Source organism: Aulonocara sp. 'chitande type north' Nkhata Bay, linkage group LG4 (genome assembly GCF_057382095.1).
Source record: "Aulonocara sp. 'chitande type north' Nkhata Bay isolate Kocher_YH1m ecotype deep benthic linkage group LG4, A_spYH_male_GT1.1, whole genome shotgun sequence".
Taxonomy (NCBI): Eukaryota; Metazoa; Chordata; class Actinopteri; order Cichliformes; family Cichlidae; genus Aulonocara; species Aulonocara sp. 'chitande type north' Nkhata Bay.
The window spans coordinates 32,702,691-32,714,306 of NC_141347.1; the positions used below are offsets into that span (position 1 = coordinate 32,702,691).

The 11,616-nt window shown below is 41.1% G+C and overlaps 2 protein-coding genes across 3 annotated transcripts; both read right to left on the reverse strand.

Moving 5' to 3' along the window:
* Positions 1 to 142: 142 nt before the first annotated feature.
* On the reverse strand, positions 143 to 6,765 carry prf1.1 (perforin 1.1). 2 transcript variants are annotated; one of them, XM_086290003.1, is made up of 6 exons: positions 6,652 to 6,765; positions 2,510 to 3,061; positions 2,284 to 2,422; positions 1,974 to 2,185; positions 744 to 1,641; positions 143 to 651 (listed from the first exon to the last, which is right to left on the reverse strand). In XM_086290003.1, exons 2-5 carry the CDS (start codon positions 3,040 to 3,042, stop codon positions 762 to 764), a joined length of 1,764 nt encoding a protein of 587 aa, XP_086146129.1. In that variant the 5' UTR covers positions 3,043 to 3,061; positions 6,652 to 6,765; the 3' UTR covers positions 143 to 651; positions 744 to 761. The 2 variants fall into 2 exon arrangements, with proteins under 2 accessions (XP_086146129.1, XP_086146130.1); XM_086290004.1 differs by lacking the exon at positions 6,652 to 6,765 and adding an exon at positions 5,946 to 6,055.
* Positions 6,766 to 7,168: 403 nt separating this feature from the next.
* On the reverse strand, positions 7,169 to 10,442 carry LOC147333066 (perforin-1-like). The gene is made up of 4 exons (XM_086290739.1): positions 9,669 to 10,442; positions 9,435 to 9,573; positions 9,127 to 9,338; positions 7,169 to 8,909 (listed from the first exon to the last, which is right to left on the reverse strand). The coding sequence occupies exons 1-4, from the start codon at positions 10,199 to 10,201 to the stop codon at positions 8,027 to 8,029; spliced, it is 1,767 nt and encodes a 588-aa protein (XP_086146865.1). The 5' UTR covers positions 10,202 to 10,442; the 3' UTR covers positions 7,169 to 8,026.
* Between the last annotated feature and the right edge of the window lie 1,174 nt (positions 10,443 to 11,616).

Consider the following 11,616-nt stretch of genomic DNA (forward strand, 5'->3'; position numbering starts at 1 on the left):
ACACAATGAAACCTCATCCGCACACAGGAAGTTTTACCACTTCCCTTTTCGAGTTAGGTGACATTGCCAAAGAAAAAGTAAACACTACCACCAAAAGCAGGGTGAAATATCGACAAGAACAAAGTGTTCAGATATTATATGTTTATTGTGCATAATAAAGCTCCATTTATAGTGAGAATAAAACACATATGGTATATTGGAACATTGTGCAAATACTTGAACTGACACATAAACTGCTTCAAAATGAATGCAGTAAAATTCATTTTGCTAACGATGTAGGTAAAATCATAATTAATGAGGGATAATAACATTATAAATTAAGGTTGAGCCGGATTAGCAGAAACTTTTATATGATCTACAACAGACATGGCCACATAATGTCTTCATATCTAACTGGCTTTAGGGAATACAATGCATACATCCATAAACAAACACAAAATATTTATTAAATGTATTTGAATATATTAATCCAGTTTTCTGACATCTTGAACATTAAAACATTGCACAAATGATCCTATATGGAGAAATATTAGTGACGGATAAGGTATAGTCTAGAAATTGCAAGATGAAAGCAAAGAACGAATCCTTCACGTCGAAGCCGAGTCTCTTCTGGTTAGGTTTTCAAGTGAATCCTGAGATCTGTTTTCAGTCCTGAAAAACAGACAAACAGATAAATAACCAAACAAATCAATACATCACCCCCTTTGGCCCAGGTAGAAATAATCTTCCCTTTTAAGTCTTACCAAATTCGTAAGTGCGTGTTATTTTATGCCATACGTGAAGCTCTTGCGAGCAAAACTCTGGTTTTTCCATGAGCTTGATTTGTCCACAAACACGCCCATTTTTGACAGGATGGCCGGTGGAATAGGATGAGTGTTGCGTGACACATACAGCTTTTTCAGACTTGGATTAATAGGAGTGGGTTTATATTCCGTGCATGACTTTCCAGTCAGACTCGGAGCACATTGCACTTCCACTTTGTAGAACAGCTGGCCGTGCTGCAGAGGACAGAGATCGGTTGTAACTCCAGAAGTCAAAAGTGGCTCACATTCTCCCAACAGGTCATCGTCCCACTTGCTGTCCTCGTCCCAGACTTCAAATCTGAATTTGGTAATTGATGAGACATCCTGCGTGCCCAGGTCGATGACAGTGGCCCAGTGTGGGTTGTTGTTGTTATAAATGACAGGAGTACGCTGAGCCACTGTTCCAGCAAAGTGCACCTTCACATAGCCATCTGTAGCTGTGGTATGGTCCCCCCACAGATCAGTGGCCCGCTGTACTGTTATGATGACCCGTGCCATACCTTTACGAGCTGGGCAGCAGTCTTGGTTCACGGCGGGGTCATTGTGGCACTGGCAGACGCAGGAATCCCTCGAGTCACTCTTAATCCCAGCCTGACAGCGAGCGCTGCAGTTTCTCCACAGGCCTTTCTCCAGGATGTAATGGCTAATGGCAGAGCGCAGGTTTTTCCGGGCTTTGGCTGTGGCAGGAAGCAACTCATGAAGGGAATTTAAGGAGTATGAAATGATATCTGGATTTTTTGGTAGGGTTTCCAGCCATTCCTTGTAGGCAGCTGGATTTTTTTCCGCAGAGAAGAGAAGGTCTGTGTCTGTGGTATGCCCACCTTTTATATCTGTAAACCTGCAAAAGAGGGGACTATTTCAAACAGATGTGCCGAAATATTAGCTGAAAATATTAGCGTGAGTTGTTAAAGGGTGAAAACAGATAAAACATTTCAGGTAAAGTGAAATCATGTAGTTTAAAATAGACATGCATGTGACTGAAAGTAGCCTGGCCAAGCTGGACAATGCAACATCACATAACCTCAGGAACGACTAAACAAAGCACTGGAGGTGTTCACTCGAGCTCCCGCCTTTCCCATTACTTGTCTCAATCCAATCAGTCATTGATGGGGGGGAATATTGGACAGGACGTTTTGATGTTGTTGTTGATCAGTGTGTAATGTTCTCTACCTGTCATTGAAGAGGTCGGAGAAAGAGTTCTTATTTTCCAACTTCTCTGAAGCTTTCTGGCAGTGTTTTGTTTCGGCTTTTATTGTAGCTTTAATGCTCGCAGACGCCTCAGCTTCCAGACACAGCTCCACCTCCTCCAAGCTGAGTCCCTGCAGGCTGGCCTGACACTGCTTGATGCTGGTCACAGAGTCAATACTTCCTCCGAGCTTTACCTGGGATGATACATGAAAGACATATAAAGAAAAGTTTACTTCCTTTTACAATGCCAACTTTTATTGATTAGATACTGTGTTTACATATTTTCCTTTACCTTTGTGATGTAATGGGTACCGAAGTTGTCAATCAGTTTGTAAAATCGTTGTTTGAATTCTGGGGCGTAATATTTGGGAAGATCTTTCACTGCTTTCCGAAATTCTGTGTGCAGCTTTGGAGTATTTGACACTCGGTAGCTTGTTCACAGAGAGAAAAGACAGAAAGAGTATAAAACAAGCGTGTGACACTATCGCATTTATTTCATAAAGGGTGGAGTTCCTTACCTGTAGTACTCACACGACACACTCTGGCTAGTGAAGCTGAATTTGTCACTCTTTGTTTTCTCCATGGAGTACTCTGCCAGTTTAGAATTGGTACCAGCCAGCATAACAGAGCCACTTTTGTCATTTATTTCAACTTCTAGATCGGTCTTCCAGTTGTTTTCAACAGAGGAGACGCTGGAACTGACAAGAGACTCGCTGGATTTGTGAAGTTTAGTGGAAACTTTGGCGCTGCAGGACTGCTTTGCCCTCCAGTCCACCACTGTCAGGGGTAGCTTTTGCTTTATGTTCTCAAGATAAGGGTTGGTACACAGCATGCATGTTTTATCTTTGCGTTTCCACACATTCATGTTGAGCACGAAGGCCCCTTTACGTTCCATTTTGGTGATGTCGAAGCCTTCTCCGGCCAAATTGATGCCCGGAGCAAATTCTGCATCGGCGCACTGTTTCGGTGTCCCTTCTGTGCACGACTGAAACGTGCAGTGAGGGAGGGACAGCAGGAGGCCAGCACAGATCCAGATGTTCACCTGAAACATGTTGCTGCTGATGTGGACGCTAAAAACAAACAAACAAATGAAGGTTTTCAGTTAAATAGAAACAAGTATGTTTATTAGTACACAAAGAGTTCCTTCCAGTTTTTAAATTCTAAACGAGACCTGACACGATATCAAATCTTCGCTTAAAGAAAATGAACACTAACAATGTAACTGCAATAAAACAGCACATGCAAATTAATGATAAATTCAAGAAATATTTTTCAAGACAGAGCATGAAAAATTTGTCTTACATCTTCCGTTTTTGAAAAATTAACTAAACTTAAAATGCAAGTGCAGAGAAAAGAACAGCTACACTGACAAGATATCGAGTTTTCCATTTTTAAACCAGAAGAACTCTGAGACTGCAAACCTCCTCACTCTCTAGGCAGTATTTATTCTTTACGCTCACTGAGTCACAGCAGCAGTTGGGGAAACCTTGACTGAAACTCTCCAAATCAATCCAGAGCTTTCAGTCTCTCTAAAAATCCTGAATCAGAGACTCCTGTTTGTACACTGTTTAATCCCCAATATTTCAGTCAAGATAAACATCTATCATCTATAATAATGCGTGAGCCCTCTTCAGATGTGTAATTGTGCATTCGGTCACTTCTCTAAGGCCTTTTTAAAGTATTTCAAAGCTGATTTTTTTTATAGCTTAGGACTACAACAGCATTTGTTGTTGAAAAGTTCCAGTCAGGTTTTTCTCCTACATAAAGCATATTTGGTGGCTTCAGACAAGATAGCGTTATTTTAATGTTGCTGGATGTTACTGGTGCTTTAGTAGTCTGCAGAGCCCTGTGGTTTAAAATCTTATCATCAAAGTGGATCAGTTTCACTTCTGACTGATTATATTACATCTTGCTTTGAGACTTCTTTTTTGTGGTCTACCTCAAAGCTCTATTTAAGTAAGGACCAATTGTTTTATTTCAGTACACTTTGACTTGCATTTAGTTTTAGAAAGTACTAAATATATAAATAAGGCTGGTACGTTTGTAACAAGGTCAGCTATGATGTTTTTTGGGGGTTGTTATTTTGGGGGGTAATATAAAACTTTTGATCTTTTAAGAGAAAACTAAGGATATAGATCTGACTTTGGCTCCAAAGATGTTAAATTTCAGAGCACTGAAAGTTTCCTTTAGCTAACTGAGAATGAAAGAACCCTTTTCATATTAGTCGGCCTCTCGGGTTTTGTGAGTAGTCCAACCAACATTTCCAGCATTTTAAAATGTTTCTTCACAATTGACTGGGAGTCAGCCTAAGATTATTTTGAAATAACACTTTTAAAAACTAATTGTTGTGTTGCTTGAGGTTTGCTAAGAGCCGATCCTGATTTTATTATTATCGTGGGGTTTTTTTTTATACACATGGAACAACATTGATCGGCACAAGTATGTTCTATCCCAAAACTTTTTTGATGTTCTGGGCAAATTCTCCTGCAAAAATATAGAGAACTGTGTAAAAGTCTTAAGCGTTCTATATATTTTCTGTCCCTCTCTCCTGTTCGTCATGTGGTTAGCTCTCGCATCACAAATTCCTCTACTGCTGTTAAATTTCTGATGCTTTCAAGTTAGTTTTACCTCCTTATAACGATATGGATTTACTAACAAATCTTTTTAAGAACTCTTGTCTCTCTACTTTAGACAATGTTTGTCCTGTGAAACCAGATTAGCTCCTCTTTCTAAGCCGTCCCCCTGGATAAATGACAACATTTGCTGTTTAAAGCGTTCCTGCCGCAAAGTTGAGCAACTATGGAGGAAAACACTCCTCTCTTTCACGTAAAGGACCTTTTAGTTGCATTTAACACTTCAGTTCGTGATGCGCGGGCTGCCTATTTCTCAGACCTAGTATCAACGAGCAGAGGTAACCCCAAGGTACTTTTTGACACCATTAGTGATATTGTTGCTCCTGCTCCACCTGCTGTTTCAATTACTTCGAATTACCTCGAATGAAGATTGTGAAAATTTTCTTTCTTTCTTTGTTGAAAAAGTTCATAATGTCTGTCTTGTCTGCCCCAACTCCACCTAGGCCTGTTCTTTTAGAAAGATTCTTACCTGCGTCCTTATCTCAGCTGCTCAAATGAGTTAATTCGATGAAAGCGTCCTCCTGCTCTCTTGATATTTTAGCTGGATCTTTGTTTAAAAATGTCTTTCAGTCTGTCGGTCCCTCTGTGCTTACAATTATCAATACCTCATTGGTTTCTGGTGAGGTCCCTGGTTATTGGTTCAAAAAAACCTAAGCTTGAACCTTGGTGACTCAGCTCTGACTTTGGACACTCATGCTAATTTGTTGGTTCGCTCCAGTTTTTAACATTTAAAAATATTGCTAAGCTGAGTCCCATTGTATCACGCTCAGAACTAGAAATGGTCATCCATGCATTTGTCTCATCTCGTTTGGATTATTGTAATTCTTTGTCCACGTGTTCATGTAAAGCCTCTGTGGATCATCTGCAGGTTGTTCAGAACGCTGCCGCAAAGCTTCTGACCAAGTCTTCTAAATACTCTCACGCTACACCTCTGCTGATCCAGTTGCACTGGCTCCCCGTAAAATTGACTTTGACATTCAGGGCTCTGCATGGACCTGCACCAACCTATATCAGAGATCTTTTACATCCGTACATCCCCAGCAGGTCCCTGAGGTCAAGTGATCAGGGCTTGCTGGTTGTCCAACATACGAGGCTGAAAACGAACGGCGATAGAGCGTTTGTAACTGAGGCCCCCAGACTCTGGAACTCCCTTCCTTTGAGCCTGAGATCTGTGGACTCAGTTGTTTCATTTAAAAAACAGCTTAAAACTCATCTTTTTAAACTTGCTTTTGGTTGATTTTTACTTTTATGTTTCAGCTTTTCTGTGAAGCACTTTGTGATTTTTATCTTGAAGGTGCTATACAAATAAAATGTTACTTACTTACTTACAAGGAGCTAAATATACAGTTCTTCAGGCTTTCTGAAGGTCTTTCAAAGGTTTTCTTTGGACACTTGTTGCTTTCACAGTGGTTTTCAATCAGTCCTTGTACCCCACCAGTTCCTAAGGAATATTTTTTTATTGCAACATCTGTTTTTGTCTTAAGTACTGCATTTCCATGTATGTCTGCACGTACTTCAGTTTCATCTACTTATTATTTTCACAGCAAACTATAAAGAGGGGTCGGCCAAGACTTTTGCACAGTCAGACTGCAGATGTGATCAGACGTTATCTGTTGTGGCTCTCCCACCTTGTGGCATCCTCCTTACCCATTGATCTCTTTTTTTTTACTGCACTGGATTTGTTAAAAACCAGAATTATTGTATTTTTTCCTCATTAAAGAGCTTTTGAGTCTCCAAACCTTCTATGACGACTGTGGTTTAGCATCTTTTGCGCTTAAACGAGCTCCGTGTTGCAATGGACTTGAGTTACACATAGCAACTCGCTGAACATTTAAATGCATTGCTTTCAAAGATGCAATATGACTAAACTCTACCACACGATTGCTTCTGCTGCAGAACGCAGAATGATATGACCCCCCCCCCCCCCCCCCCCACCACCACCACCACACACACAAATACACATATTGCTGCATACATTCAGTGAAGAAAAAGATCATATCGATGTAAGCACATAAGCAAAGACTCACCTTCAGCTTGATGGTTCACAGTGCAACTGTGAAACTGACAGCAGATAGCAGGAATACCAGTGCTTAATGTATAAGAGTCACAAAAGCAGGGCATGGGGGTGGGGTGAGGGGGTGTGGTATGAAGTGACAGTGGTCTTTAAAAGAACAGAGAGGAAACAAACAGTGCTTTAATAGCTCTATCGGTCTTCAGCTTACCGAGCACAAGGGGGAGGAGACGATGGTCTACAGACACACTTGCACAAGTAGTGACAACATAAAAGCTCGACTGGCTTTCCAGTCAGTGAGGAACCAGAGACCACAAACCTATCATTTCTCTGAAGTGGTGGGAGGGAGTGGTGGGTTCCTGAGAACCAAGGTTTCTTTACTTTGTACAAGTGGCGTGGTCTCACAAAAGCTTATTACAGGAAACAGTTTAAGCAGCAAATACTGACAAAGAAACACACATAATCTGTAGAAAGAGAAAATGAGGCCTCATACAGCATAAGAGTATTTTGAAAAGACATTTTATTTTGCAGTAATTAAAAAAAGTAAATCTAAGTTGCACAAATATAAAAAAGAACAACTATTAAACAAAGGAAACCTATGAAATTCAACAGCACTGCATGAAAAATATCTAACTGTGAATCCTTTTCATTCTCTCACTACCTTAAGGAATGGGAGTCACGCTATAAAAATGGCCGACAAAGCAACTAAAATGAATAAAACAGGCTAGCGCGTGTTATAAGTGCCTCTACATAAGAAATAAAAATGAACACTTGCTAAAATAATGCATATATATGATTTTTAATTAAGCTTGGATTTCAGCTTTAATATGATCAGCTGCAGTGATCATAATGAGATAGCTCATGCTTTATTACCAGTGGGCAGAAGTATAACCTTTACTTTGAACTGCTAAAGATGTTGTCACAGACATATTCACTGAAAACTAAAGATATAAAATATGTTTTCTGATCTTTTGTTCAGCCAGTTCTTTCTTCACAGATGTATTTGTTTTCTTTTATCATCAGTTGATAGTTTCATATATCAGTTGGTGGGGTTGTGCTAATTGGTGATTCTAAATTGCACATAGGCATGAATGTGAATGCAAATGGCTCTGTGAAAGACTGGCGACCTGTCCAGGGTGTAACATGCATCTTACTCTAAACCAGCTGGGATAGGCTCCAGCAGCCATGGATGAATGGATGGATTATCAATAGATATTTAATATGGAATACATTGTTCACGATAAATTTTTCTTTCTTTCCAAAGCTTCAATAGAGTCTCATCCAGGGCCAAGATTCTATAGTTTTTTAATTATTGTTATCATCAATATTGTGATATGTGGTTTAAACTAACATAAATAGAAATTTGCTGATACCTTATAGTCTTCATCACATCACACTATTATTATATCATACTTGGGACTCTCGGTAGTAATGCTCTGATTTTTCCATGAACTTGATTGGTCCACAAACACACCCATCTCTGACAGGATGGCCTCTGGAATAGGACGAGCATGACGGGACACATAGAACTTCTTCAGACTTGAATTCATAGGTGAAGGTTTATAGTCCGTGCACGACTTTCCGCTCAGACTTGGAGCGCACTGCACATCCACTTTGTAGAACAGTTGGCCGTGGTTCAGATTACAGAGATCCGCTTTAACTCCAGCAGTCAGAAGTGGCTCACATGCTCCTAATAGGTCATCATCCCACTTGTTGTCCTCATCCCAAACTTCAAATTTCAGTTTAGCTGATGAAATATCCTCTGAGCCCAGGTCGACGACCATGCCCCAGTGTGGGTTGTTGTTGTTATAAATGACAGGAGAACGCCGGACTTCCTTTTTGTTGAAAATCACCTTCACGTATCCATCTGTAGCTGTGAAGTAGTCCCCCCACAGACCAGAGGCCCGCTGTATTGTTATGATGACCCGTGCCATTCCCTTACGAACAGGGCAGCAATCTTGGTTCACGGCAGGGTCATTGTGGCACTGGCAGACGCAGGCATCCCTCGAGTCGGTTCTAATTCCAGCCTTACAGCGATCAGTGCAGTTTCTCCACAGGCCTTTCTCCAGGATGTAATGGCTAATGGCAGAGCGCAGGTTTTTTCTGACTTTGTTCGTGCTAGGTAGTAACTCATGCAGAGAGTCCAGGGAATATGACACGATATCTGGGTTTTGTGGTAATGTGCTCAGCCATCCCTTGTAGGCTTCTGGATTTTTGTCCGCAGAGAAGAGAAGGTCTGGCTCTGTGGTATGACCACCTTTTATTTCTGTGAACCTGTGGAGCACAGAGTTGCTTGAACAGCTGCGACAGAAAGAAATCATAACAACTCTGGAGGAGTCAGTCTTTAAAGAGTTTAACTCTGAAGCCACCAGAAACAAGGCATAATATAGCTGTTAATTATTATGGTTTAGATATGGAAGAACAAGTCTGACACCTCGCTGGGGTTAGAAGAGATAACAAATCAGAAATATCTGAGAAAACTTTTACATACCTGTCATTGAAGAGGCTGGAGAAGGCAGACTTACTGTCTGTCTGCTGTATATCCTTTTTGCAGTGTTTTGTTTGAGTACTTATTGTAGCTTTAATACTTGCAGACGCTTCAACTTCGAGGCACATCTGCACTTCCTCGGCACTGAGCCCCTTAAGGCTGGCCTGGCACTGTCTGATGCTGGTGACAGACTCGATACTTCCCCCCAGTTTCACCTGGAATCAAATATTCCAACACAATTTGCATGTGTTACTCAGAAATGACTGACACAATTTTGCTGTTTCAGGTGCACTGTTGTTATTGTGGTTCACCTTGGTGATGTAGTGGGTCCCAAAGTCATCAATGAGTTTGTAAAACTGTTGTTTGGTTTCTGCGCTGTAGGTTTTGGGAAGTTTTTTCAGAGCTTTGCGAAATTCTCTGTGCAGCTTTGGAGCACTGGACACTCTGTAGCTGATTTCAGAACAACAATTAAACATCAGAATTGCATTTCAGCATTTTTATCTTGATAACAAAGAGACAGTGCATCAGAGTACTCGTATTCTTACCTGTAGTACTCGCAGGACATGCTGTGGCTTGCGAAGCTGTACTTGTCATTCTTGGTTTTCTCCATGGAGTAACTCGAGAGATGAGAATTGGTACCAGCCAGCATCAGTGACGCACCTTTATTCCCTGCTTGAAGATCTAGATTCACCTTCCAGTCGTTTTCAACAGAGGAGACACTGGAACTGACAAGAGACTCGCTGGATTTGTGAAGTTTGGTGGAAACTTTGGCGCTGCAGGACTGCTTTGCCCTCCAGTCGACCACTGTCAGGGGTAGCTTTTGCTTTTTGTTCTCCAGGAAAGGGTTGGTACACAGCATGCATGTTTTATCTTTACGTTTCCACTGATTCATGTCGAGCACAAAGGCTCCTTTACGTTCCATTTTGGTGATATCAAAGCCCTCCCCGGCCAAATTGGCTCCCGGAGCAAATTCTGCATCGGCGCACTGTTTTGGTGTCCCGTCTGTGCACGACTGATACGTGCAGTGAGGGAGGGACAGCAGGAGGCCAGCACAGATCCAGATGTTTACAAGAAACATGTTGTTACTGAGCTGGAAATATTCATTTAATGAGCCTGTGTCATTGAAAGCTGAAAAGGAAAAAAAAAATCAAGGTAAAAAAACAGACAAGTGAAACGGTTTTAAGCAATGGTAGAAAAGAAGATCTGAAGGCCATTTCTAACATCTTAAATCATCATACTTGTTTTCACAAGTCCATCATGGTTTTCAGCTTTGAAATTAAACACTTGAATATTTATTTCTTTTTATTTTGAATACGTTCTTCTACCTTATTTAGCACAATATTGCATTTTAATTAACTTCATTTATAGCCCACATAAGATGATGTCTTCTCAAAACAGTTAACTTTATGACTCAAACCAGTCAGCTCTTCAGTTGAGGCTACTCACCTCGTCTCATGTGTTTTCGCTGTACGCCAGCATCAGACTGAGAGCATCAGTGCCAGAATGTCGCCTTATAAAGACAAAGAAAAAAGGCTGAACATAACTGATGGTGTTACTTTGTGAGAAAAAACAAATACAAGTAGGGGGGTTTAGACTGGTCTAACAGTTGCCACAAAATGAACCTGTTATTTTTCTCATGTGGTTGTGGACACCGATCAAAGGTGAGAAGAAAACATTGTATCTGTTGCAACTCTTTTAACAGTTAACGGCTTTAAAACTAACACCAGCTCCTCAGAATGGAGAAAGGTGGGTTTGGGGCTGTGATATGAACTGAGTTAAAGAGTCTAGCTGATGAAGGTGTAATTATAATGAGTTCCAAAGATGAGGTGCAGCACAGCTTAAGGCTTGGGCACTGACAGTGTCAAGTTTGAAGTGAGGCGTCAGGAAAGCAGATGAACCTGAGTGAAAGGCAGAGGAAGGGGTGCAGGGTTGAAGGAGGTTTAAAAGACATGGGGGTGCCAAGTCAGTGAGAGGTTTCAAGTCACACTGGGCAACAGTCTTGGTGCCACGTTGAGTGGAAGCTGGATGAGAATGGGAGTAATATTGTCTGTAGTCTTGGTTTGAGTGATGACGCTTGCTGCAGAGTTCTGTACCATGCGGAGCAAACTATGGCGTTATTTTGGGAGGCCAGAGAGAATGGCATTCCAGTATTCCAAAGAACAGGTGATCAAAGCATGAACTAGAAAGGAAAAGGATGAAGTCCTGAAAAGTTACAAAGATGGAGAGATCTCACTGATAGAGAGTATTCTCCAAAATGACTCAAAGACTTCTGACACTATGTGAATTTTGTACCTGATATCCATCTATAGAACACTATAGAACTTCACTTTTATTGCCAGTGGAATTTTAGCTGATTGACTGTGACCCCACTGATGATGGCCTGTAGGAAGGAGGTGAGGACAGGAGGGGGAAGTTCTGGGTTTAGTAGAATAGTACATTTGTGTGTCGTCTGCATAAAAATGTATACCAAAATGATGGACGACATCCTTTTGG